The 25,433-nt window shown below is 34.7% G+C and overlaps 1 protein-coding gene across 4 annotated transcripts in view; it reads right to left on the bottom strand.

The window, feature by feature from the left end:
* The window catches only part of LOC101901279 (autophagy-related protein 16), a 342,937-nt gene that overhangs the window by 50,349 nt on the left and 267,155 nt on the right, over positions 1-25,433 (bottom strand). For 3 of the 4 annotated variants that reach the window (XM_059121456.1, XM_059121460.1, XM_059121462.1), the window contains exon 7: positions 13,449-13,463. The exons of the other annotated variant lie outside the window; for it this stretch is intronic. In XM_059121456.1, the coding sequence (XP_058977439.1) occupies positions 13,449-13,463 (15 nt within the window). The remainder of the gene's footprint in view (positions 1-13,448; positions 13,464-25,433) is intronic. 4 annotated transcript variants of the gene reach the window in all.

The raw sequence follows: 25,433 nt of genomic DNA, 5'->3' as shown, positions 1-25,433 counted from the left end.
TTTGTTTCTCGTATCATCGCTCGTTACCGTGATATTGATAGCGTAGCCCGATGTCAAGGAAGTGGACGGTTATATTTTAAGGCTTATTCTAACCGTCGTCCGCGTCTTAAGCTAAATTTTGGGAAAACCGCGACCTACATATACATACAGGATGAGATAAAAAAGCTGCAACAAAGTCAAACGCCATAATTTTTACTTTTTTTAAATTTTATTGAATGAAAGCAAAAAAAAATTGCCGGAAATAGCACATCCATTTAGAATAAACTTAGATTTGATCGAATTGGTCACCTTTGGCACAAATTATGGCCTCAAACTCCAATGAAACCGTCACAAGCTGCCCGAATGTTGCTCCGCGGTATTTTGGCCCATTCCTGGCGAAGCGCTTGCTTGAGGTAATCGACACTTTGGTATTTTTAAGTGCCAACCTTGCTTTCCAAAATGCTCTACACACAATAGTCCAACGAATTGGAATCGGGTATTCTGGTGGCCATTATGCGCTGGAAATGAAGCGAGGAACCTTTTTTTTCTAACCATTCTTGGATGGTGCGTGCTGAGTGCGATGGTGCTGCGTCCTGTTTGAATGTTCAAGGTCTGCCGTCAAAATGTTTGCGTACCCAAGATTTTAATACAACCTCTAGAATATTTTATATTTTTATTTTTTTTTTTTATTTTTATTTTTTTTGCGATAATTTATTCGGCATTTATTCTGATGTCACGGTCGATTAATACGAGCGGAGAGCGACCTTTGGCTGTTATGGCGGCCCACACCATCACCATGGCCGGCGCTTGAGTTGTGGTGGCCAACCGCAGGTACACATTTTCAGCTGACCTATTTGGCAAGTAAACACGATAATTTTGTTTGTTTACAAACTGCTGGACAACGAAAGTTTTCTCATCGAAGAAAAGCTAATTCGGCAGTTCACCACTTTCGGCCAAGCGAAGCAACTCTTTAGCTCTTTTGAGTCTATTTTCTTTCTGGTGCGGTGTAAGTTCTTGCAATTTTTGGAAGATACCAGAAGGAGTGGGCCGATATTACCCATCCCCGAACTCGATCTAAATATAATAATAATATTATGATGTAATAAGTTTGGACCAAATCGGATACTCCTTTCGAGAGTTATCGTGCGCACTAGATAGTCAGACAGACGGACACTTCAGACTTCAAATATCCTGAAACGGATTTGGTCTAAATTTTTCCATTCGTTCGGAAGATAGAATGACAACAACAGACTGAGAAAAGGATATGGCTAAATCGGCTAAGATTTTTGAGCTCAGACACCCAGATTTGTCGCCTTTAAGTGATATTTCTACATTAGTGTTATTTCTACATTACATTTACATTTTTTCTGATAGCAGAGGGTGTTCCATGCTCGAATTTCCGTTTGCAAAATGGTAAAGGAAGCCGTAAAAAATGATTTTCACTCTTTCAAATTCAAGTCACTTTGCCTAAATATCTTCACAAGCCTTTGTTAAGCTATATATCTTCGTTTCACAGATGAGATGTAAAATATGTACCCCCTATTCGAATAGCAAAATGAAGCCAGATAGCTGCCTTGAGCGAAAATGTTTTAACAATGCACTCAGAATGTACTCAGAATGTATGTTAGACACTTTTAGAATATGTTAACTTGTTATAAACGTTATTATAGAAATTTGAAACTGTTCCAGTGAATAATGTCGCTAAAATCATTAAAATATCGAATATCTGGGGGTACCGTTATATGGGGGATATACGAAAATGTGAACCTACATACGAAATTTTTTATCATAAGCTGTACAGGGTTGCCCATATTCGACGGTCCTTTGGGCCCATTCCAATCGACGAGGCTTGTCCGCAGGCAACATTCTTTGCGTCAGTTGAATTTTGTACGGGAACAAATGCAAATCAATGCGAATAATCCGTTGTAAAGTGGACCGAGCCATTCCCAACTGCTGAGAACGGCGTATTTGGGATGTTCTTGGGGACCTCTCAACACTGGCTCGTACGGCAGCGATATTCTCGGCAGATCGCCTTGGTCGACTTCTATATGGCCTCTTCGGATTAGAAAGAGCCTTACCAGTCGAAAATTTTTCGTGTAAACTCTTAATAGTGTTCTTAGAAGGCGCACTTCTCAAATTTTTTAATGTTTTAAAAGCACGTTGAGTTTTCACAATTGACTTCTTCTGTTGAATGTAAATTTCAACTATTTCAGAGCGCTCGCGTGGCGTGTATTGTATAATATGGGCAACCCTGTAGTACCCATTACGAACTTTAAATACAAAATTTGTTACAATTCCGGTGAATAACGTCCCAAAAATCGTGAAAATACCGAGTATCGGGAGGTAGCGTCATATGGGGTTATAAGAAGACGTGGACCAGCATACGCAATTTTGTGTCATAGGTTGTAGTACCCACTAAGATCTTCCAAAACGAAATTTGAAACAATGAATAATGTCGCTAAAATCATCAAAATACCGAATATCGGGAGGTACCGTTATATGAGGGCTATATGAAGACGTGAACCTGCAGAGACAATTTTCTGTATTAAGCTGTAATATTCATTACGAATCTCAAATACCAAATTTGAAACAATTCCGGTGGATAATGTCGCTAAAATCATCAAAACACCGAATATCGGGAGGTACCGTTATATATTACGAAGACGTGGACCTGCAAAGACAATTTTTAGCCTTAGGTTGTAATATGCATTACGAACTTCAAATACGAAGACGTGGACCTGCACAGGCAGTTTTCTGTCACAGGCTGTAATATCCATTACGAACCTCAAATAACAAATTTGAAAAAATTACGCAAATGCAGTTTTCTGTCAGGCAGTTTTCTGTCATAGGCTGTAATATCCATTACGAACCTCAAATACCAAATTTGAAAAAAAATCCGGTGAATAATGTCGCCAAAATACCGAAAATAGGGGGCTATACCAAAACGTGAACCTACATTGCTCATTTCCAGTTTTAAAAGCCCTGCAGACATAATATACATTTGAGTTAAATTTAATCAACCTACTTTATTTCGTTCGGAAGCAAGGGTGATTTCCAAATATATATACTTTGTGGCCATTGAATGATGATGATAACAAAACAAAATTTTACAAATTGCTTGGTTTTTTAACTAAAGATAGGTGATTTTTATTACCTACACAAAAACTTGTTTAAAATGTTAAACTTTTCATACATACTTTTTAAATAAGGGTGTTTTTAATGTTCGAAAATCGAACAGAGGAGTAAGAGTACATATTGTTACATGTTCAACGTCACCATGTACCTATTTGTACAATATAGTATTAAGAATTTTCCTTATGTCTTGTTAAGAATATTACGGTAATTCATTGTGAATGTATATTTATTTAAAGGGTATATTTATTCATTTAAAATATACTACTTTTACGTCTACAACCCACAATTTGATAAAAAAAAAACTAATATTTTTGATGTATCTATGTTTCAAATATATAAATGTGCAACTTTTTCAAATTTTTGTCCAATTACTTAACGATGTATTTCAAGCAAAATTTTGGCAACACAAGGTACAATACCCCTAAATTTTTAGCAAAAAACGTAATTATTCAGCATATAATTGATTTGCGGCTACCCATGAAGATTAAAATATACAGCTGCTACATGACATGACACCATCGAACGAATGAGAGACATAATGAGAACCCCAAACCAAATATGACTTAACAAAATATAATTCAAAAAATAATCTTCACTAATGGGGTGTATAAATGGAATCAATGAGGTTGTTAGGCAATATTTACACATTATTCTCACGCACCATTTTTCATAATTATTACTGTATGTATGAAAAAAATGCCAAGTCTCGGTTGCTCTTTATCCGGAAGTTTTGTTAAAATTAACACATTTGTGTAAATTCATTAAAATTCATTGATGCCGGTAGTACTTATTTAAACCCTGAAAATGTTAAATAAATAGCTTTATGTTAACTAACAGATGCCAAATAAAAAGCTCTCTCTCTCTCCGCAATTTGTATTATTATTTTATAAGGAAATGTAAAAAATGAAATACTCACTGTTAACAAAAGCAAGCGGCCATGCAATTCAATTACTTTGTTTTGAGAGAGTGCGAGAGAGAGAGAGCGCCAACTAATCCCATGTGTGAGCATTTCGCTGCTGGATATCAAAAATGAAAAAAAAATCATGGAAACGACAAATGCTACGATACAACAACCTCTACGACACCAACATGGACATTGATTATGAATAGCAAGCAACAAGTTCATGATCATGGCCATGATCATTGCAATACGATTTTAGCCGACATTCGAATGCGGAGGGGTTGCCAGATTTATCAATGTTTGGTTAGCTTTTATGGATTTTTATTTATTTGTTAATTGATATGCACCAATTCAAGATTATATATAAATCAACCAATTTAAAAGCAAAATACGAACTGATAAAGGAAGTACACATGAGAGGGGTCCGATGAAGGTAATCTTAAACACAAAACAACAAATCAAAAGCGGATCATTACATGTGGAGGGCAGAATTCATTATAATGTTTTATTTTAAATCTGCTGAACTTAATTTTGAATTTTTCAGCTGAAAAACGTGGTAAAATATCCGAAGCCCGGAAGTTTGATTAAATGAGGCTGAAGTGGTCTGATGTCGACAAATATTTGATGAAGATACTGCACTAAATGGTACCAAATTTGGTGTAGTTTGGTTTAGGGTTAAAGGATGAAGCAGAAATTTTGAAATTTTATATTTAGGTACCTGTTGGTGGTAGGTTTCTGATAAATATGTGGTGTTGGAAATGCGTGCCACAAGTACTAAATTGTACTATATTTGGTACAATTTGGTATTGCGTGAAAAGATAATGCTTGAAATCTGAAATTTACATTAAGGTCACTTTTCATGTGTAGCCTGCACATATGATGGTGGTTTCGGAAATGTGTATTATAATTACATATATAATTATGAAATTTTTTACTATGATTGCGTGAAAAGTACTAAAAAGTACTACACCTCATTTTGTAACCATTCTAGGGTGGTGCGTGCTGTGTGCGATGGTGCTGAGTACTGTTGGAATGTCCAAGGCCAGGGGCGAATATGTTTGCGTGCACTAGGCTTTAATACACCCTCCAGAATATTTTCGCAATAATATTAGGCATTTAATCTGATGCCACGGTCGATTAATACGAGCGGAGAGCGACCATCGGCACACCATCACTATGGCCGGCGCTTGAGTTCTGGTGGCCAACCGAAGGTGCACATTTTCAGCGGACCTCTTTGGCAAGTAAACACGATCATTTTGTTTGTTTACAAACTGCTGGACAACCAATGATTTCTCAAAAGCGAATGTTTTCTCAAAACCAAATTCCGCAGTTCACCACTTTCGGCCAATCGAATCAACTTTTTACGTCTTCTGAGTCTATTTTCTTTCTGTTGCTGTGTAAGTGATTGCACTTTTTGGAATTTCAATGGCTTTACCCCGAGCTTATTTTTCATTTTTTTCCGAATGGAATATTGCGATATGCGAATTCAGTCTCACATATGTAATGTGCACTCCACAATATTTGGTACCATATATTAGATACAGCCCAGAAATACCTCTTCCAAATTTTATCGAGATCGGATCAGATTTGGATAAAGCTCCCATATATATCTCCACAACAATGATATTTCATACCGGACATCAGATACATTTCGAAAATACATCTGCCAAATTTTATCGAGAACGGTTCAGATTTTTATTGACCTTCGATATACATCTTCATCCGATTTTACGGTTATTGTCCACCAAACATGTAATATTAGCCCAAATTCGATAGGTTTGTTCATACTCAACCGAATTTTTCTATTTGCAGAAACTTGGTCCGGTTTATCTACAGCTCCAATAAAAACGCCTCCTCCAAAATTGTGACTACTCTAACGCCATGATACTCATTCAAATAAGGTTTATAGTTGGTATGATCTACTTCACACAAATTCCCAATATCAAATTTTTTTGTTACGGGAGCTCTTCTAAATACGCATAGAGATGTAGAGTATGTGGATTGCTTTTAAACATATCTTTAAAAATGATCCAAAAAAGCCTTCATTACGTCGCCTTACAACACAATGTCAGTACCGCTTTATTTGAATATTATTTGTCATTTGCTATTATACCTTGGAAAGGAGGGTATATTAATTTTGTCATTCTGTTTGTAACATCCCTAAATATTCGTCGTAGACCCCATAATGTATATATATTCATATTAAATGATAAGTCAGTTGAAATCACGATACATGCCACATTATTTGACGTGTGTCTAGGATGGTTGGTATTGAATATGAGATATAACGGTCCACGTTTTGGTATAGTACCCATATAACGGTACCTCCCTATATTCGTTATTTTGATGATTTTTGCCACACTTTTTCACGGATTTGTCTGAAAATTGATATTTGTAGGTCATAATGGGTCCTAGTTAGTGTGACGAAACATTGATATAGCCCCCATATAACGACGACGCTTTGGTATAGCCCCCATATAACGATATTCGGAATTTTAATGGTTTTTGTCACATTTTTCACGGATTTGTCCCAAAATTGGAATTTGTTGGTCATAATAGGTTCTAGCTTTGTTGGCGAAACATTGTATGTATATGCCCCATATAGCGGTACCTCTCGATATTCGGTATTTTGATGATATTTGCCATATTTTCCCACGAGTATGTCTAAAAATTGGTATTTGTGGGTTATAATTGGTTCTAATGTTTCCATTACCCTGAGGTGGAGGATAATAAAAGTTCGGCCCGGCCGAACTTAATGTTTTTTACTTGTTTAATTTAAAAATGCAATTAAGTTATTGCATTTTTATCTTGAAATAAAAATATCTAAAATATTAATAACAATATATGGTGGCAGATAAGCGAATCCGATATCCATCATTTTATGACATAGTCCTAAGAAATTATAAAAAGAATACCTTTTCCTACAAAAACAGTATGGTAACATTTTAGCTACACACTCTTGGGATTTTATAGGCTGGCTAGCTAATGCAGTTTCTGTTATTGGACAAAGCATGCGCGCATTGAAGAGATTTCGTTTTTCGGACTCAATGAATTTACAGTTAAATTAATAACACCGCTGAGGAAATGTGTAATAAAAACCGTGATCATGCCAAGTAGCCAGGCCACTTCAGACGTACGTACAAAGGTACGGAGTTGTGAACATCTTGCGAACAGGTAGCCTGGCCAGCTAAAAATATAATAAAAAAACCAAAGAAGCTGAATATGCGCGCATGCGTGCATGTCTGATGGCTAAGTGTGGTTGGTGTGGTATGTCGAAGTGTATTTCGCATTTCGTATTATTTATTTGTTTCGTCCAAGTTTTTTTCTCTGTCTTAAAGTTCTTGTTCTTTTCTGTGGTACGTCTGAGAATGAGTATAGGATGTTCTACTGTTATTGTTGTATTTATTTTTTTCTATTTTCTTATCAACAGCTTGGTAAGTGCTCCCAACACTACTTGAACGGTCAATGTACGTTTAGAATGAAATGCTTCGTTGATTTTCCATCATTTTCCACACGTCATAGCAACAAAATGGGCTTTATGATAAATCATGGCGTTTTCTTAAAGAAAACAGGCATTAATTTGATATTTTTTTGGCATTGCTGCTGTCGGGAATAAATCCAAGATTTACTTTATGACCACCACATAACCACCACCAGCTGGATGGCTATGTGTGGAAAAATATGTCTGCGCTCATAAAACCGTAACGTTTAAATCAGTGTTAATCTGAAATTGAATGAATGTTAGGGTTCTATTTTCCGGCTTGTTGTTGTTTGGTTCGATCAACAACAGGTTGGTGTTCAGCTACTGCCATACTTGTATGACAGAGAATTTTTTTTTAATTTTCTTTCTGTTTGAAGAGAAAGTGTGAGAGTAGCCGGCAGAAGAGAGCTAGCAAAGAACTTTCATCAATGATCATTAAATAAATTAGAATAAAACGTAAGAGAAAGAAATACATTTAATGATAAGAGATAAATCTCTTAATCAAGATAAGGGAATTCCATTATTGAAAAGTTGTGTTATTTTTTTTTTTTCAAAAACAAAGCTAGTTCATTATAAATATTTATAGGTTCTGAATGCTAGATGCGACCTTTTCCATTCACTTTAGTTAGAGCGTTAAAACGACAAATACTGTAGTCAAAATATTTTGAATAATAATTTACCTTAAGGTATTCAATGGAACTAATTTATAGCGGGTAGTATAGTATGGGTAGTATATTAAGATTGTCATTCCGTCTGCAACTCTTCGAAATAATCATTTTGACCTTTTGACTAAAATGCATTAAAAAATACTTTATAGTATATATTTTTGTGATTCATACAAATTAAATGAAATTGACTTAGTGCTCATGTCTGCGGCATAGTTCAAACGGCTTGTTATAGGTAGTAACGTTTTACACAGCAGACAGTTTGAAAATGATTTATATCGGATAGACCCATATAACGGCATTACTAAATTGTCAGGATGGTTGGGATGGCACATTTCAGAAAGGAATTGTTTAAAATGTAGTGCCTGAATTTTCTTCTGGTATTATATTGTTGTGAGATGAAAAACTGCAACCAACTTCAGAATGCTGTCATTTCCAAGCCAATCGTCCAACAGCTGTTAAAATTATTCCAGTGACAACTCATTATACAGGGTGAGATGAAAAAACTGCAACCAATTTCAGACTGCTGTCATTTCTAAGCCACTCGTCTGACAGCTATTAAAATTAATCCAGTGCCAGCTCATTATATTGTTTACAAACGTACAGAAGCATTTTGGTCATAATTTTCCAGAAAAAAAGTTATTCGTGATGGAATTCAAGCGTGATAATGTGATTTCTTTATATTTGGCTGGAAAACCACAAGTGGCGATCGTTACAGCACTCCGATGAGAAAGCATTCGTTGTCCAGCAGTTTGTAAACAAACAAAATGATCGTGTTTACTCGCCAAAGAGGTCAGCTGAAAATGTGCACCTTCGGTTGGCCACCAGAACTCAAGCGCCGGCCATGGTGATGATGTGGGCCGTCATAACAGCCGATGGTCGCTCACCTCTCGTATTTATCGACCGCGGCATTAGAATAAATGCCGAATATTATCGCGAAAACATTCTGGAGGGTGTATTAAAGCCTTGGCCACGCAAACATTTTGGAAGCGCACCTTGGGCATTCCAACTGGACTCAGCACCATCGCAGTCAGCACGCGCCACCAATGAATGGTTACGAAATGAGGTTCATCGCTTCATTTCCAGCGCACAATGGCCACCAAAATCTCTCCGTTGGACTTTTGTGTCTGGAGTATTTTCCAAAGCAAGGTTGGCACTAAAAACACCAAAGTGTCAATCACCTCAAGAAAGCGCCAGGAATGGGGCAAAATACCGCAGAGAAGCATTCGGGCAGCGTGCGACGGTTTCATTGGCCGTTTGAAGGCCATAATTAGTGCCAAAGATGACCAATCGAACAAATCTAAACTTATTCTGAAATTTGAAGCTATTTCCGACATTTTTTGCTTTCGTTCAATAAAATTAAAAAAAAAGTAAAACTTATGTCGTTTGACTTTGTTGCAGTTTTTTTTCATCTCACCCTGTACATAGCTCCACGTACCATAACGGTACCTCACGATATACGGTGTTTAGTGTCAAGAGGTTTCAATGGAATTCCCTTGAATCCGAAAATATGTCTTCGGTTTTGCACATAACCCCCTTGTAACAATATCCCCGAGATTCAGTATTGCAATTATTTAACCACATTTTCAATAAAATTGACTGGAATTCTATATATGAAATTCTTATTTTATACAAATTATCCTATGTTTGATAAATGGAATTGTTTGCACTTGATTCTTCCCCATTTTAGTATTTTGATGGTTTTCACCACAACTTTATAAATTTATTTATATTCTATTATTTATTTATACTTCCTAAATTTGTTATTTTAAATATATACGTTTATTGGTTCTCAGAAACAGTATGTAACATTGGAGTATCAAGTCTCAAAAATGAGGTTTTTACCTAATGGTTTCAACGGTTTGAATGATTTTAATTTTTTGTAAATTAGGTTTGTTGCACTTAACTTTGAGTTTTAGCACCGACATCTGTTGGTACATACATTTACAATAATCATAATTTCAGAAACACATATTCCACATATATTTATTTTTTCTTTTGAAGACCGTAAATATTATTTCTAAAAATTTACGATTTGTTGTTCCAGGAGTCCTTATTTTTTAAATATTTGCGACTTTTTGTCAAAGGACATAAAAAATTAAAAAAAATCACGACCTTTGTGCGAACAATACCATAAAAAATATTCTAAAAATGTCACTATTCTTTGACGACGACCGAGGAAATTTTCGGTAGTTTCTGTAGGTCTAAAACCTTTTGGACTTGAATGAAAAAATCCCTCAAAATGATCGCTCAGATTTAGCTACATTTATGTATTAGTGATTTCATCGGAAAGTGACTTTCGTCGATAAAACCTGAATTGTTGGTTCATTTCATCCCATTAATAATTTACGGTCATCTCCCCAACTAGAGGCTTCAATTCTAACCCTAGAACTCCCTTTGAAATTCGAACATTTCAATTGTAATTCGGGTATCCATTAGTAATTCGTAAAATTCCAATTGCAATATTTTGTCCATTTCCGGATTAAACTTAAGTTTGAATAACTCAATATATAATATTTGACTAACTTACTAAATAATATTTCGATGCATCAAGTTTGGACCTAATCGGATACTGCCTTGAGAGTTAACGTGCGGGAGGGCACCCCTAGATCGACTCTTAAGTTCCTGAAACGAATTTGGTTCAAAGATACCAAGGGTATACAACCGTTTCTTCGATGAGGCTAGTTTTGGTCATATCATATGATATATACTCTCTGTAGCCTCTGATTGAGGGTATAAAAAGTAGACTGATATGAGTGAATTCAATGTGCTGGGAAGATTTTATAGCCACAGCGAAGCCAACAGAATATGTTGTGGAATTGATCTCAATAATCTAAAGTAACAAGTGACGGCAAACCCGACAGATACATCCTTATTTATTTTAAATAGTTCTGGTAATTCTTAACAAAAAAATAGCAAAAATATATTTCCAACAATAATGCCAATATGCATTCTTTTGTAAAACTGTACGCTCAAAAGTTAAAAAGTAAAAATATATTAAGTTATAAGTTCGGCCAGGCCGAACATTTAATACCCTCCGCCATTTGGATCGAATTTGTTAAATTTCAAAAACAAAAAAAAACCGTTAAAAATTATGTTAAAATCTTAAAAATCCCGAATGTAGCCATTATTATATTAAGGTCTATTCTACGACGTGGACCTGCCTAGGCAACTTTTGTCATAGGTCATTACTGTGAATAATGTATCTAAAATCATCAAAATACCGAATATAAGGAGGTACTATTATATTCGGGATATACTAAACGTGCACCATCACAGACAAATTTCAGTCATAGGCTGTAGTATTCATTACGAACTTCAAATACCAAAATACCGAAAATAGGGAGGCACCATTACATGGGGGGCTATACCAAAACGTGGACCTATATGGCCCATTTTCAATACCAACAGTACTGCAGACATTATATACGTGTGAGTAATATTTTATCAACCCACCTCATTTCGTTCGGAAGCTAGAATGATTTTCACAGACGGACGGACATCGCTAAATCGACATGGAATTTTATGCTGATCAAGAATATGTGTACTCAAGAATATATATTCTTTGTGGGGCCTAAAATGTATACTTCGAGGTGTTACATACAGAATGACAAACTTAATATACCCTCCATACTATGATGGAGGGAATAAAAATGATGGTGTACTAGTGAGTCCGTTAATTTGATTTTTATATGATATTGTCAACATTGTTTGCTTATTTTTAGAAGAAAGAACTTCCTTTACTCTCCATTCTCTAGAGAGAATATTTTCTCACAAACTAATTTTTGCAGTGAAAATTAATATTTCTCTTAATGTGCCTGCTGAATTATGCCATGTCTCTCCCTCTTTTCCCACCTGGTTTCAACTTAACTGACAAATGATCATTAACTCTTGATCGTAATTGTGGTTTGGTTTTGCGGTTACAAACTTGACTCTTTGGGATTTTTCTTATGACTCACAAACGCACACACAATACATACAACAATGTAGGGAGGACAAGTGTTGTTGCTGGCTGGTAAGTTGGTTGGTGGTTTTTGGTATGAAGCGACAAGAGGCTCCGAAGGTTTGTTGGTTGAACCAAAACATTGGCATTGAGTTGTTGGGGCAACACATGTGCGTGTCTTTCTGCTTGCTTTGAGCACAAGAATGAAAGAAAATGGCAAAAACTCGCGTTCTTTTCCTTTTTGTTGCTTACATAGAACGAAGAACAAACTTCAATTGTTGGTTGGCGTTCTTGTTGGCAATGAGCAACACCACCAACCCATCTAAGAAGCAGCACAACATTTGTTGGATGTGTGGAGTTCATGGATGGATGAATTGCTATGACGGCGACGGGAATGATGATCATGATGAAAAAATGCGAGTTTGGTATGGTGTGGTTGGTATTGCCTTGGCTTTGACTTTGGCCACCAGCACAATCACCAACAACAACATTAAAATGACGATCATCATCATTGGCATTATAACGATTATGATCACGTTTATGATCATTGTTACGACGAGGATGACAATAATTATGAATTTCATTTTGGCATTTGCTGTTTTTCTTCAATGTTGCTGTTGTCGTTGTTGTTGTTGCTGCTGCTTAAAGCCTTTGTTGCTCTCCCATTTTCTGTAGTGGCGGAGTCGTCGTAACATTCTGGTTTTCTATCTTCATTTCTACTTATTCTTCTCCTTTTGGCCAAGAAGCTGGAGCATATGAGTATGAAGTGGCGCTGTTGATTATCTTTTCAGGGGTTTTTGCTGTTGCTCGAGCCAACTTAGTTTTGCTCATTGCGAAAATGTGCTGAACGAAGAAAGAAGTCTTCTAACTTATATAACAACTCATTACATTGGTAAAAGACTTTAGTTCCACATCGACCTTACATTGGTCAAGATCGGTTACAAAGTTTCCATAATTTCTGCTCCGTTCTTGAGTGAGTGTATGACGTTCTAGATTGATATTGAAAAATAAATATTCCTTGTTGACTGATTTGATAATTGAAATACGGAGAGAAATAAAATATATGTGTATCTAAAGAAATTTAAATAAAAAATAAAATTGATGAGCAGAGTTCTCCAAAGAAAATTTTGTGGATTTATATGAAATAATATTGAAAAGTAAACAACTTGAATTTCGTTTCTTTGCAAACACACACGCAGGAAAATTGGTGCTTGTTGAAAGAAAAACTGAAAACAGAATTTTTGTTTTAGAAGTGAAACAGGTGTTATTTTGATTGTGGGTGATTTGAGAATTGTGAATTTTGACAAACTGAAAATTAAGAAAAAAAAGGAAAACACTACGAACCTTTGATAAGGTGAGCTGAAATAACAATTTATTTAATTTTGTTATTATAATAAAAATTGTAATTTTATTTTACGTATTAAAAATTTTTTTAAGATTTATTTTTTAAATTTCGATCTATAATAAATTTAAAGCACTACATTTAAAAAAAAATTATATATATTCGGGTTTAAGGTCCCAAATATAGTCCCAATATTGGTGTTAAATGAAAATAAATATTTGCTGGTTGGATTGAAACTGAACTATATGGATCGAGGTTTGCATAGTTTTTCTGGTACCGCCCCAAAAATTCAATATTTTTCGAAGAATTATACATCTTATAAATAGGACAAATATCATTCGATTTTACTGAAACTTGGCGTATTGTAATATTTATATCAGCCTAGTATCATGGACAAGATCGACTTATTTATTCTTGTAACAACCAAACAATAGTTCTTTATTGAAAAAGGGAAAAAAATCAGTGATTTTCTTCCGAAGATATTTTTGGCAATCTTAGACGATTAGATGAGTAAATATGGAATGTATATGTGCACCCCTACTGGTACCGCCTCCAACAAAAATGATATATTTCGATCAGTTAAAGTCCGGCAATATAGGCCAACTTTTTCTCTTACATCTCCAACATCAGGTCAAAATTATGAATCATAATTACACTTATAAAAACAAACTTTGCACATCTGTGCACACCTACTGGTACCGTCTCAAAAAAAAAAAAAAAAAAAAAAAGACTAAATTCGCTCAGTTAAAGTCCGGTAAAAAAAAACAGACAATATACGCCAACTTTTTCTCTTACCACCCCCATATCAGGTCAAAATTATGAATTATAATTACACTTATAAAATGTGCCCGAATGTCTTCAAACTTTGCACATCCCAATAGTTCTGCAAATATTGCAGATAGTGTGGAGATAAAACCCATCGGACTACTCTTTCTGGTACCTCCCCTATAAACGGCCAATATTTTGAGGAAAAACTCACAAATTACATATAAAGCGTAGAGTACTCATGACGAAGTACACATTTGTAGCGAAGATAGAAAATGTGGGTCCAATTTTTATGGATCCTCCATCATTAAGGGTACAATTCTGAATTGTGCTAATTCGCATAAAAGGTTGAATTAATTACCAATTTGCCCAAAACTTTGAAGTTTTGTTGGGAAATATAGGTTTATACCTTCTGGAACCTCAACAATAAAGTCAAACATCTCTCGGACAAATCTCAGATTAGTCGATTAAAATATTCGGCCGAATTTTGAAAGTTTTAGCAAGAGGCTTAATAGATTTGAATTGTTTAAGGATTTTGGTTACAAAAGTTTTATAAAATTCCGAAAATATATCTAATTATAAAATTAATTAATTTAAACTTACTCAATATTGCAATGAAAACATACCTGGAATTAAATGAAAATATTATTTTTATTGTAAATTTCATATTTTAATAATTTAAAATAATTATACAAAAACCTGAAATTATATAGAAATTGAAACTGATTATTTTGACTGATTATTTAGATAATGGACCTTTTGAATTTATTAATGGTTGCCGCTTCTATTAGCAAAATATAGGGCGCGAATTTGTGCCTCAGGGGCTATAAACCCTGTAAAAATTTACAGATATATGTCCACAATTTGGAATAACCCTAATTTTCATTTTTAGGTGGTAGATTAAAGAAATTATTTAATATTTTCTAGGCAAGGTCGATTTTCTCAATGATATCCTGGCGAAAAATTATATAATATAATACTTTCCTAAGTACGTAATGTTTTGATATTTGCAAGACTTGGCCCAATTTTAGGGTTTCTTAATATATTTTTCTATATTTGACAGATGCTAAGACTTTTTAAAAATATTTTTTCAAGTACTTCATTTTTAAAACTTTTTGATTTGTTAAACAGTTTTTTTTTTTGTACAAGATCTTCCTGGCCAAAAATCATGGAATCAAAAATTATTTTGTCAAGGTATTTGGGGAAAAATATCGAAAACTTTTAAAAGCAAATTTAAAATCTTCTAGACGAAATCATTATTTATTTCAAGGATTTTATTGAAAAAAAATTTCTAGATTATAAAGCAGTATCAAAAGGACGTAATTTAAAAAAAAGGAATCCTGGCATAAGGTCAATTCTGTCAAATATAGTGAATATCTTATTATGCGAGTGAGTTTGCCGCATTTTAATATTTGTTTCTTACTTCGACAAGAAATCTCCAAACTTTATGGATTTTTTGAAGGAGAATTCTTGAATTTTTAACAACTTTTTTTAATAGTTTCTTGCCAAAGGATCGTGCGTTTAAAAAATGTTCTCAAGGCCTTTCGTTAAAAAAAAAAATACATTAAATATATATTAATTTTAAGAACTTCTAGCACAAAAATTGTGGATTTTTTTTAAGTATATTTAATATTTTCTTTTCAAAATGGTGAATCAAACTTCTCCGCAAAAAGTCATGGAGATTTTGAGACAATTTCCCGAAGAAAGTCATGTAAAAAATCAGGGATATTTACGATATGTCCAATTTTTTTCAGACTTTAGAAAATTTTGAAAACTTAAGTTATCTAATTCCTGCGAAGATTCGTAGAGAAAAAAATTTCCAAGGTCTTATCGTATTTTTATAAAACTTATAGTATTTTTATACGATAAGACATTGGAAATTTTTTTCTCTACGAATATTCGCAGGAATTAGATAACTAAAGTTTTCAAAATTTTCTAAGTTTGAAAAAATTTGGACATATCGTAAATATCCCTGATTTTTTACATAAATTTCTTCGGAAAATCGTGCACCTTAAGAAGATTTTTTCAAAAGCTTCCTTGACAAAATCGTGGATTTTCAAAGATTTGTTGGTCAAAACTTCCTTGCAAGATGTAATTCAGAATTTAAGGATATTTTCTCAAGGACGTACTACATCATGGATTTTTTCAAGAACTTGTTCGAAGATATTTTGGCCAAAAATCTTCAATGTATACCAAATTTGGAGCTTCTTACTACAATTCATAACTTTGACCAGATGACAGGTTTTTTAGGTAAATATTTTTAATTATATTTTGTATTTTAAAGAAATTGCCAATGAAGAATCATTGAATCTTTACAACAAGTTACTGGCCAATATTTTTCCACGTTCATTTGGGACAAAACTCACGCATTTTTTTAAATGTTTTTTATACCCTCCACCATTCTATGGAGGGTATATTAACTTTGTCATTCCGTTTGTAACTCCTCGAAATATTTATAATAGACCCTAAAAAGTAAAATTCTGAGACAATCTAGCGATGTCCGTCTGTCTGTCCATCTGTTGTAATCACTATCTTTCGAACGAATTGAGATAGAGGGTTAAAATTTTGCATACATACATAGATTACCAGGTTAAGGTTAAGTTCGTAAATGGGCCATGTCGATAACCCCCATGTAACGGTACCTCCCGATATTCGGTATTTTCATGATTTTGGAGACAATATTTATCGGAATCATTTCAAATTTCATATTTAAAATTCGTAATGGGTACTCCAGCCTACGACAAACGTCCTCGTATAGCTACCATATGACGGTACCTCTCGATACTCGGAATTTTCATGGTTTTTGCGACATTATTCACCGAAATTGTAACAAATTTCGTAAAATTTCGTTAAAGTTCGCAATGGGTACTACAGCCTATGATAAAAAATTTCGTATGCAGGTTCACGTTTTCGTATATCCCCCATGTAACGGTACCTCCCGATACTTGGTATTTTCATGATTTTAGCGACATTATTCACCGGAATTGTAACAAATTTCGTATTTAAAGTTCACAATGGGTTCTATAGCCTATGACAAAAAGGTTAATGTATTCCCCATATAACGGTTTTCAATTAAGTGGTAGTTTTCATGATTTTAGCGACATTATTCACCGGAATTGTAACAAATTTCGTATTTAAAGTTTACAATGGGTTCTATAGCCTATGACAAAAAGGTTAATGTATTCCCCATATAACGGTTTTCAATTAAGTGGTAGTTTTCAGATTTTTTTTTCAAATTTTCAAGTTCCTTCCAAATGGTGGAGGGTAGTAAAAGTAAGTTAAAAGCCGAATCTGGTTGTTCTTTTATTCGTTTATCCTATCATTGGATTTTAGAACAATCAGTAAAGAGATTTTAGAAAACTTGACCCGAGGTAATAAACAATTTTTTTTTGGTTTGTAAACAAAATATATCAGTATGTAGTAACTGTTTTGATTGATTGACTGAAACCCTTGGTGAAATTTGTATTTTTCTGTAAGATAAAATTCCCAGCACTGGTAAGCCAGAGGTTAAATATAATTCAATTTGGTTCTCCACCAAAGAATTTTCAGACTTATATTTTTTTACTTCCATGACTAAAAAATCATTTATATAACAAGTTTTTTCCATCGAAAATAAATTTCAAACATTTAGAAAAAAAAAACTTTTCATTTAAAAGAAAATAGGAATACTTCAAGAGAAAAGTAGCTCCGAGAATTTTTATAATAACTCCAAATAATTATCTAATTACGCACCACAACAAGAAACCAATTAACGACCAGCCTGCTAATGCATTTGGTGTGTTTGTTTTAATTGTGGCCATTGACAGTTGGACACCCTGGGCTATTCATTATTCCATGAAGTAGTATACTTTTCATTTTTCCACCAAGAATATTTTCCTAAGAAATTCTCCAAAAATAAAACCGAAAACATTTATTACCACTTTTACCGAAGAACGACAGCACTCACTCTCGTTGGTGGCCGGTGCTCACTTTCCATTTAAGGCCATTAACATTTAATTCAATACAAAATGTAATAAAAATTCATGAAAGTAGTTGCCATTGCATGATGCATTTATATTTCATTCATTGCGGGTTTAACCTTTGTGGCCATGAACAGCCGGCTAGGACGGCTAGCCAGCCACACAAAACAATTCTCATGGTTAAATGATAATCATGTTGATTTTTTTATTCATTTTTTTCCCTCTACTAGTCCTCCATACAAGCCTAGTTAAAACCTTCATTGCTTGTTATTGAGAAAATGTTCCGAAACCACATTTTCATGGACAACAAAAACTCCATAGTATTTCATTCTAAATCCTAAAAAAGGCTAGCCTAGCTCATTCATTCAACCAAAAAATATTGTCCACTCTGGGTTTTATGCGATACCTTATTTTTTCGGGATACTTTGGCATGGCATATTATCATCTGCAATTTAAGGTTATGAGATTGTGTTTGTTTGTGTGAAGTGCCGGTCCTAAAGTGGTCAACGATTATAGACCGGGCGACCGACGAACCAAGCGACCAACCATCATTTCAGATGGCCATGCGTTATTGTAATGAAAAATAATAATAAGGGATCTGGTTTGTGATTCCAATTTTACCACTACTTCTTTGGGACATTGAATTGATTGTGGACGTTTTTTGTGTTTTTTTTTTTTTTGCCAGGACATTTTTATACCAGGGGTAAACTAACTTTGTCTGGGTTATGGTTGTCTTCCTCTCCCGTTGGTTGTTGGCAAAAAAGAAATATTTAAAAGATTCGTTTTTCCCTAAGATATTCTTGTATAGGAAGATGATTTCGTATATCTTTAACATTCGGCTTGTTGAGCAAACACATATGGAAACATAAAAAAAGCTTGATAAATACCACCTATTAAAAATCGGTTTTTGTTGTCCTTATAAACATAGTGAAATCACAAGCCAGAAAAATCGACAATAAAACGGGAGGGGTAAATGGTGAAAAGAAGGTATTTTATTAAATGCGTGACTATTTTTTAATGCAATTATTTGTTTTTCTTTATGGTCTATAATGAGCTAAAAGGGTTACCAGATCGGGTAGAATGAGATGCCGAGAATGTGATTTTTGCTTTTGCAAAAGATAAACACATTTTAGACCACACATAGCATATATTCCTGATCAGCATAAAATTCTATGCCGATTTAGCGTTGTCCGTCCATCAGTCTGTGGAAATCACTCTAGCTTTTGAACGAAATGAAGTAGGTTGATAAAATTTTACTTAAATAGAACAGCGTGGCTTGTTTGTTCGGGATACCGTAGTATTTTGTTGTTGCAAAATGGTCAGGCTTATCCCTTTATTGTTGTTTTTATAAAAACAACGTTTGCTTATTAGTGGAGAACGATGGTAATGTTTACAAGGGGGTAAGGCAGGGAATACCTAGGTTTCGGAAAGAGCCACCAATCCTCATCAGTTCCCTTGTTTTTTGTCTGGGATATTCTCCCCAGAAGTTATTTTAAAAATAACTTCTATGACAAAAAAACATTACCTGCCTTCCCCCCTGGTAAACATTACCATCGTTCTCCACTAATAAACAAACGTAGTTTTTATAAAAACAACAATAATAGGCTTATCCCTGACCATTTTGCAACAACAAAATTTTACTTATATGTAACTTATGTGTGCGGGACATTTGGTATTGAAAATGGGCCATGTAGGTCCACGTTTTGGTATATTTTCGGTATTGCTGTTTTGACCTACATTATTCACCGGAAATGTTTCAAATTTGGTATTTAACGTTCGTAGTGGATTCTGCACCTCCCGATATTCGGTATTTTGATGATTTAAGCGACATTATTAACCGGAATTGTTTCAAATTTGGTATGTGAAGTTGGGTGAGATAAAAAACTGCAACAAAGTCAAACGCCATAATTTTGGCAATTTTTTTATTTTATTTAATGAAAGCAAAAAAATGTCGGAAAAAGCATAACATTTTAGAACAAACTTAGATTTGATCGAATTGGTCACCTTTGACACCTCAAACGGCCAATGAAACCATGGCCGCACGTTGCCCGAATATTGCTCTGCGGCATTTTGGCCCATTCCAGGTGAAGCGCTTTCTTGAGGTGCTCGACTCTTTGGTATTTTTTAGTGTCAACCTTGCTTTCCAAGGCCTTAATACACCCTCCAGAATATTTTCGCGATAATATTCGGCATTTATGCTGATGCCACGGTCGATTAATACGAGAGGAGAGCGACCATCGACTGTTATAAAGGCCCACACCATCACCATGGCCGGCGCTTGAGTTTTGGTGGGCAACCGAAGGTGCACATTTTCAAGTAAAAACAATCTTTTTGTTTGTTTACAAACTGCTGGACATCGGAGAAAACCAAATTCGGCAGCTCACCACTTTCGGCCAAACGAAGCAAGTCTTCAGCTCTTTTGAGTCTATTTTCCTTCTGGCTTTACCCCGAGATAATTTTTCAATATTTGCCGAATGGAATATTGCCATATGTTCAGCTCACGAGCCATTTTTCGGCCAATGCGACGCGGGTTTCGATCAAGTCGCTTCTTTACCTTTCAAACCATTTCTGCCGATGTTGCTGTTTTCTTCCGTTCACTTCCTTGACGTCCGGGTTACGCTACGATGAGCGATGGTACGAGACACAAAATATTTATTCACATTTAAATGCTGGAAAGCTCTTACTATATCCAGTAGTGGTTTTCCTGCTAAATATAATGAAATCACACTATCGCGCTTGAATTCCATTACGAAAAACTTTTTTCTGGAAAATTCTCACCAAAATGCTTTTGTACGCTTGTAAACAATCTAATGAGCTGTCACTGGAATAATTTTAACAGCTGTTGGACGAGTGGCCTAGAAATGACAACAGTCTAAAATTGGTTGAATTTTTTTCATCTCACCCTGTATTTCATATTCTAAGGGAGATTTTTTGTTTTAAATAAGTATTTTACCTCTAAATTGGGTTGCCACCAACATGGTTTTTAGAAATATTTTTAGCTTCACTAAGGAATTTAACCACTTCCGAAAATGTATACAATTTGGACGTAATTTGACTTCGGTTCTTCGGTTTCATTTTAGAGAATAGTTTGTCTTTAGAATTTGGCTATATAAATTTCCTATCATCAAACAAATTCGAATTCTACCTACAAAAGAATATGAATATATGCAAAACACTCAAAGAAAAAATTGTTCCTAGCTGGAAATATGGACAAAACCCTCGAAATTAATGAAATTAGGAGCATCCTATTTATTGGCACTGCTCCAAAATATGGACCCACTGTGATATTTATTGCGAAAAAGCGTTTTACGACCAACGAACAAAAAGTTAAAGACAAATCGATAGGAAAATATGGCAAAGGCCCTTGCATGGCCCAATTATAAGGTCGACCAGAAAGCGAATTCCTAATTAAATACAACTCTTCATCTACATATATTGTCAAAATGTGTAATTACAGCGAAAAAGAATGTATTTCGCCTCGACATAATAATAGTGCAGCGAAATTCCGATTTGTCAATTTTGACAGTGAATTGAATTGAAATTAAAAAAAAAAACAACTGGGCTTATCCTTCTTTCTAAATTGTAAAGATTTTAATGAAAATTAAAACCTTCCATTGTTACAGGAACACATTATTTTACGCTTTGGGAGTTTTCGTTTGTCCTGAGTTAGCGGTAGTCGGTGTTTCAGATTTACGTCCAAGAAAAAAGTGTGGTATTTTTAATCAAACATGTAGTCTTAGAGCTCAAGAAATGTGCCCCACATGTGACCACTAGAAATTTGTAAACTTGGGAGGTTTGGGGAGTTTTGAACTTTTCCCTTGAATCCTTTGTTGTTAGATTCATTTGTGTCTTCATTCGTGTCGAATGGTGGTTTTCTGCCCATACTAAGATTGAAATCGTTAATTAAAATAACGTTGTGTTTAAATGTATTTGTTTGTTTCTTGCACCTGCGGTCTTCTCTTTGTCACCAGCTCTTTATGAATTAAAAACAAGAGCACTCGTTTCTTTTATTCCCTATTGTTCTTTTTTTGTTTCAAATTAAAATTGTTTGACAAAAAACTAACTAGTTTTATTGACATTTATTGTCAGGCGAATTTAAATTATGTTGAAAGAAAATGTAGGTATCAGCTGGTCTTACTTGTCGACCTTATAATTGGGCCATGGGCCCTTGCAATAACTTAATCAAGAGAAGAATTTGAATTTTCACAATAGTGTTCAATTCTTTGATAACAAAAAAAGAAATATAACAAAAAAATAAAGATTGAAAATAGCTAAACAAGGGGTTTCGTAAACTTTAAAAAGTTTTTAACATTGTTTCTATCACATTTTTTATAAAAAATAGCATATTTTAAAATGGCCATAACTCCTTTAATATTGACATTTCGAGGTTTTTGGCTATTATTTGTGATCACTTTTTTAAAGAGGAAAAATAGCATACTTTAAAATGGCCATAAATCCTTAAATATTGAATATTAAATTTTAACATTTAAAAGATTCAGTGGCGTTTAAAATTCAATGGAATCTTGTTCCAATATCATGTTCAGTGCAGTAGTGCAAACTTTTAAGGGGAGTACTAGTAACACAAAAATTCACTTTTTCAATTCATCAAAATTTGTTCCCACGAAGAGAGAAAAAAAATCAAGGAAGACTTTAAGACATTTTAATCGAACATAAAACTGATGATTGATTACTTGAAGAGTAACATTAAATTTTTTCCTTAAAAATAATACATCATAAAATACACGAAGACTTTTAACCGCCACCTTGGACTAGCACCACCCGCCATCAAATTAACTGTGGTCAACACTTCAGGAGTAGGACCCCCGTCTGAGTCTTTGGCTGTAATGACTTCAAACTGTGTTGCCTGGTTAGATCTTAACTATAGGGTCTAAGGGTTAATTTACAAAATATGAGAACAATGCATTTCGAAATGCAGCCAACATGTACGTAAGCAACAAGAGCGGTATGCAGTAGCATTTGTTGTGGCAGGCAGCAGGCCGAAGACAACAAAAACAAATAAAAACAGCAACAGCTTTTCAAATAAAACACTGCTTTATTTCAGAGCGGTGAGCAGTTGGCTATTCAATTTTATATTTTTCTATGAATAATTAGAATGAAGAGATGGAGATGGAGCAAGAACTCAAAATAAGAATATTTAGCCGGTGTTTGAGGCAGAAAATCAAGTGTTTTAGTGTTCTTAGCTGTACTGCCACCTCACAACTCAAATGATGTTGTGGTTGTTGCTGCTGCAGATGATGGGAAGAAGAAGGATGTTGTTGTTTGTTGCTATTGCCGTCGTTGATGGCCAACACAACCCAGCTAATGTTAGTTAGAAATACAAGTTGTTCCAGATGACTTTTACTTGCTTCTAAGTTATTATTGTTGTACAGTTTAATGGTGGTTATATGCTTTGTGCCGCTACTGCCATCATTGATGATGACATTCATTCTTCCCCATATCCTCGACTCACTAGAATATTGTATGGTATTCCTGGTGTACGTTCGTTCGCTCGCTCAGAGTTGAGTTGTTTTTCAACATTATTTTTTTCTATTAGTTTTAAATGGGCAGAATGTATCACATCTTTTTTTTTTCTTTCTTACCAACATCAACATATTATGTTGGAACTTCTATGCTCGTGTGTCGCCTCAAGTCATAATGGAACAGAAGAAGACCAACCTCAATGAAAGAATGAACCCAATATGAGGTTGTTGATCGAATTAACATACACGGCCTGAATGGAGGCTTCTATTCACCCAGGAATGAAAAGAGCTTTTCCGTAAAGGACGATTTATTTTGAGTACAGGAAACTTCAGCCAGGGCTTAATAGAGATTTTTCGTATAGAATACTTGTCTTCAGATTAGTAGAAGTTTTTTCCGTATGGAAAATGTGTATTCAGCCAGGGTTGAATAGAGGTTTTCCGTATAGAAAACTTGTATTCAGCCAGAGCTGAATAGAGGTTTTCCTTATAGAAAACTTGTCTTCAGCCAGGGCTGAATTGAGGTCTTCCGTATAGAAAACTTGTCTTCAGTCAGGGCTGAATTGAGGTTTTCCTGCAGGAAACTAGTATTCAGCCAGGGCTGAATAGAGGTTTCCGTATAGAAAACTTGTATTCAGCCAGGGCTGAATAGAAGATTTCCGTATAGAAAACTTATCTTCAAGAACTTGGATTCAGATAGGGCTAAATTGATGTTTTCTTTTAGGAAACTTGTATTAAACCAGGGCTGAATAGAGGATTCCCTATAGGAAACTTGTACTCAGCCAGGGCGGAATAAAGGGCCGAATAGAGGATTCCGTATTCAGCCAAGGCTGAATAGAGATTTCCGTATAGAAAACTTGTATTCAGCCAGAGTTGGATAGAAAACTTATATTCAGACAGCCAGGGCGGAGAAGAGGTTTCTCTATAGGAAACGTGTATTCAGCCAGGGCTGAATAGAAGTTTCCTTTTAGGAAAGAGTTGTTTTTCTAAACAACCATACGCTTTCTGCAAAATATTTGTGGTTTTTGTTTCATCACTCTTACTTTACATGTGGCTTTTACCATCAGTTCACTGAAGCAGAAATATAGCGAAAATACCATCAGTTGTGATAATGACACCGGTGCATTGTTATGCATTCAGACCACAATCACTCATAGAACAAAACCTTGAATTTATGGAGCGTCAGAAAAAGGGTACACTTGGCTGGATGGATGGTGGTTAAAATTACCAGGTCATACTAGATTTTACTTTTCTTGGTTTAATTGCAGACACATATCAATCAAATTTTAACGCAAATTCCAAGAGAATGAACAAACTCGTCCAGCAATGAGCTAAACTAAAAATAAATAAAAAGACCAGACCAAGAAAAAAAAATAAAAAAAAAAAACGGAAAAGGATGCAGAACACATGGGGAGGTAACGACATAATGATATAGGTGTTTATTATACACAAATTGTAAATTTGACATTGATTATTGGTTGGGGAGGTAATTTTTGCTATCACTTACTTGAAAACTGGTTAAAGGCGAAATCGAGCATGTGTCTTGAGTCTTTTGCTTTTGTACTGAATAAACAAAAATAAGTTACATGAAGGCAGGGTAACTCTGTTTCTCTGGTTTCTACACTCAAAAGTATCTCAACTCCATAATGGAAATGGAGAAAAAGTATCACAAAACACGTGTTCCATGTGAGAACGCCCTCTGGCTATTAAGAAGTATCTCTGTTATCCGAAAAACTGCATTGGTCTATGGTTTAAACGATTTTTAACTATAAAATTCACACCGTGT

The sequence above is a fragment of the Musca domestica genome, unplaced genomic scaffold (assembly GCF_030504385.1).
Source record: "Musca domestica strain aabys unplaced genomic scaffold, Musca_domestica.polishedcontigs.V.1.1 1, whole genome shotgun sequence".
Lineage (NCBI taxonomy): Eukaryota > Metazoa > Arthropoda > Insecta > Diptera > Muscidae > Musca > Musca domestica.
The sequence above is the reverse complement of the archived record's forward strand: the minus strand, read 5'-3'. Positions and strand labels throughout refer to the sequence as shown.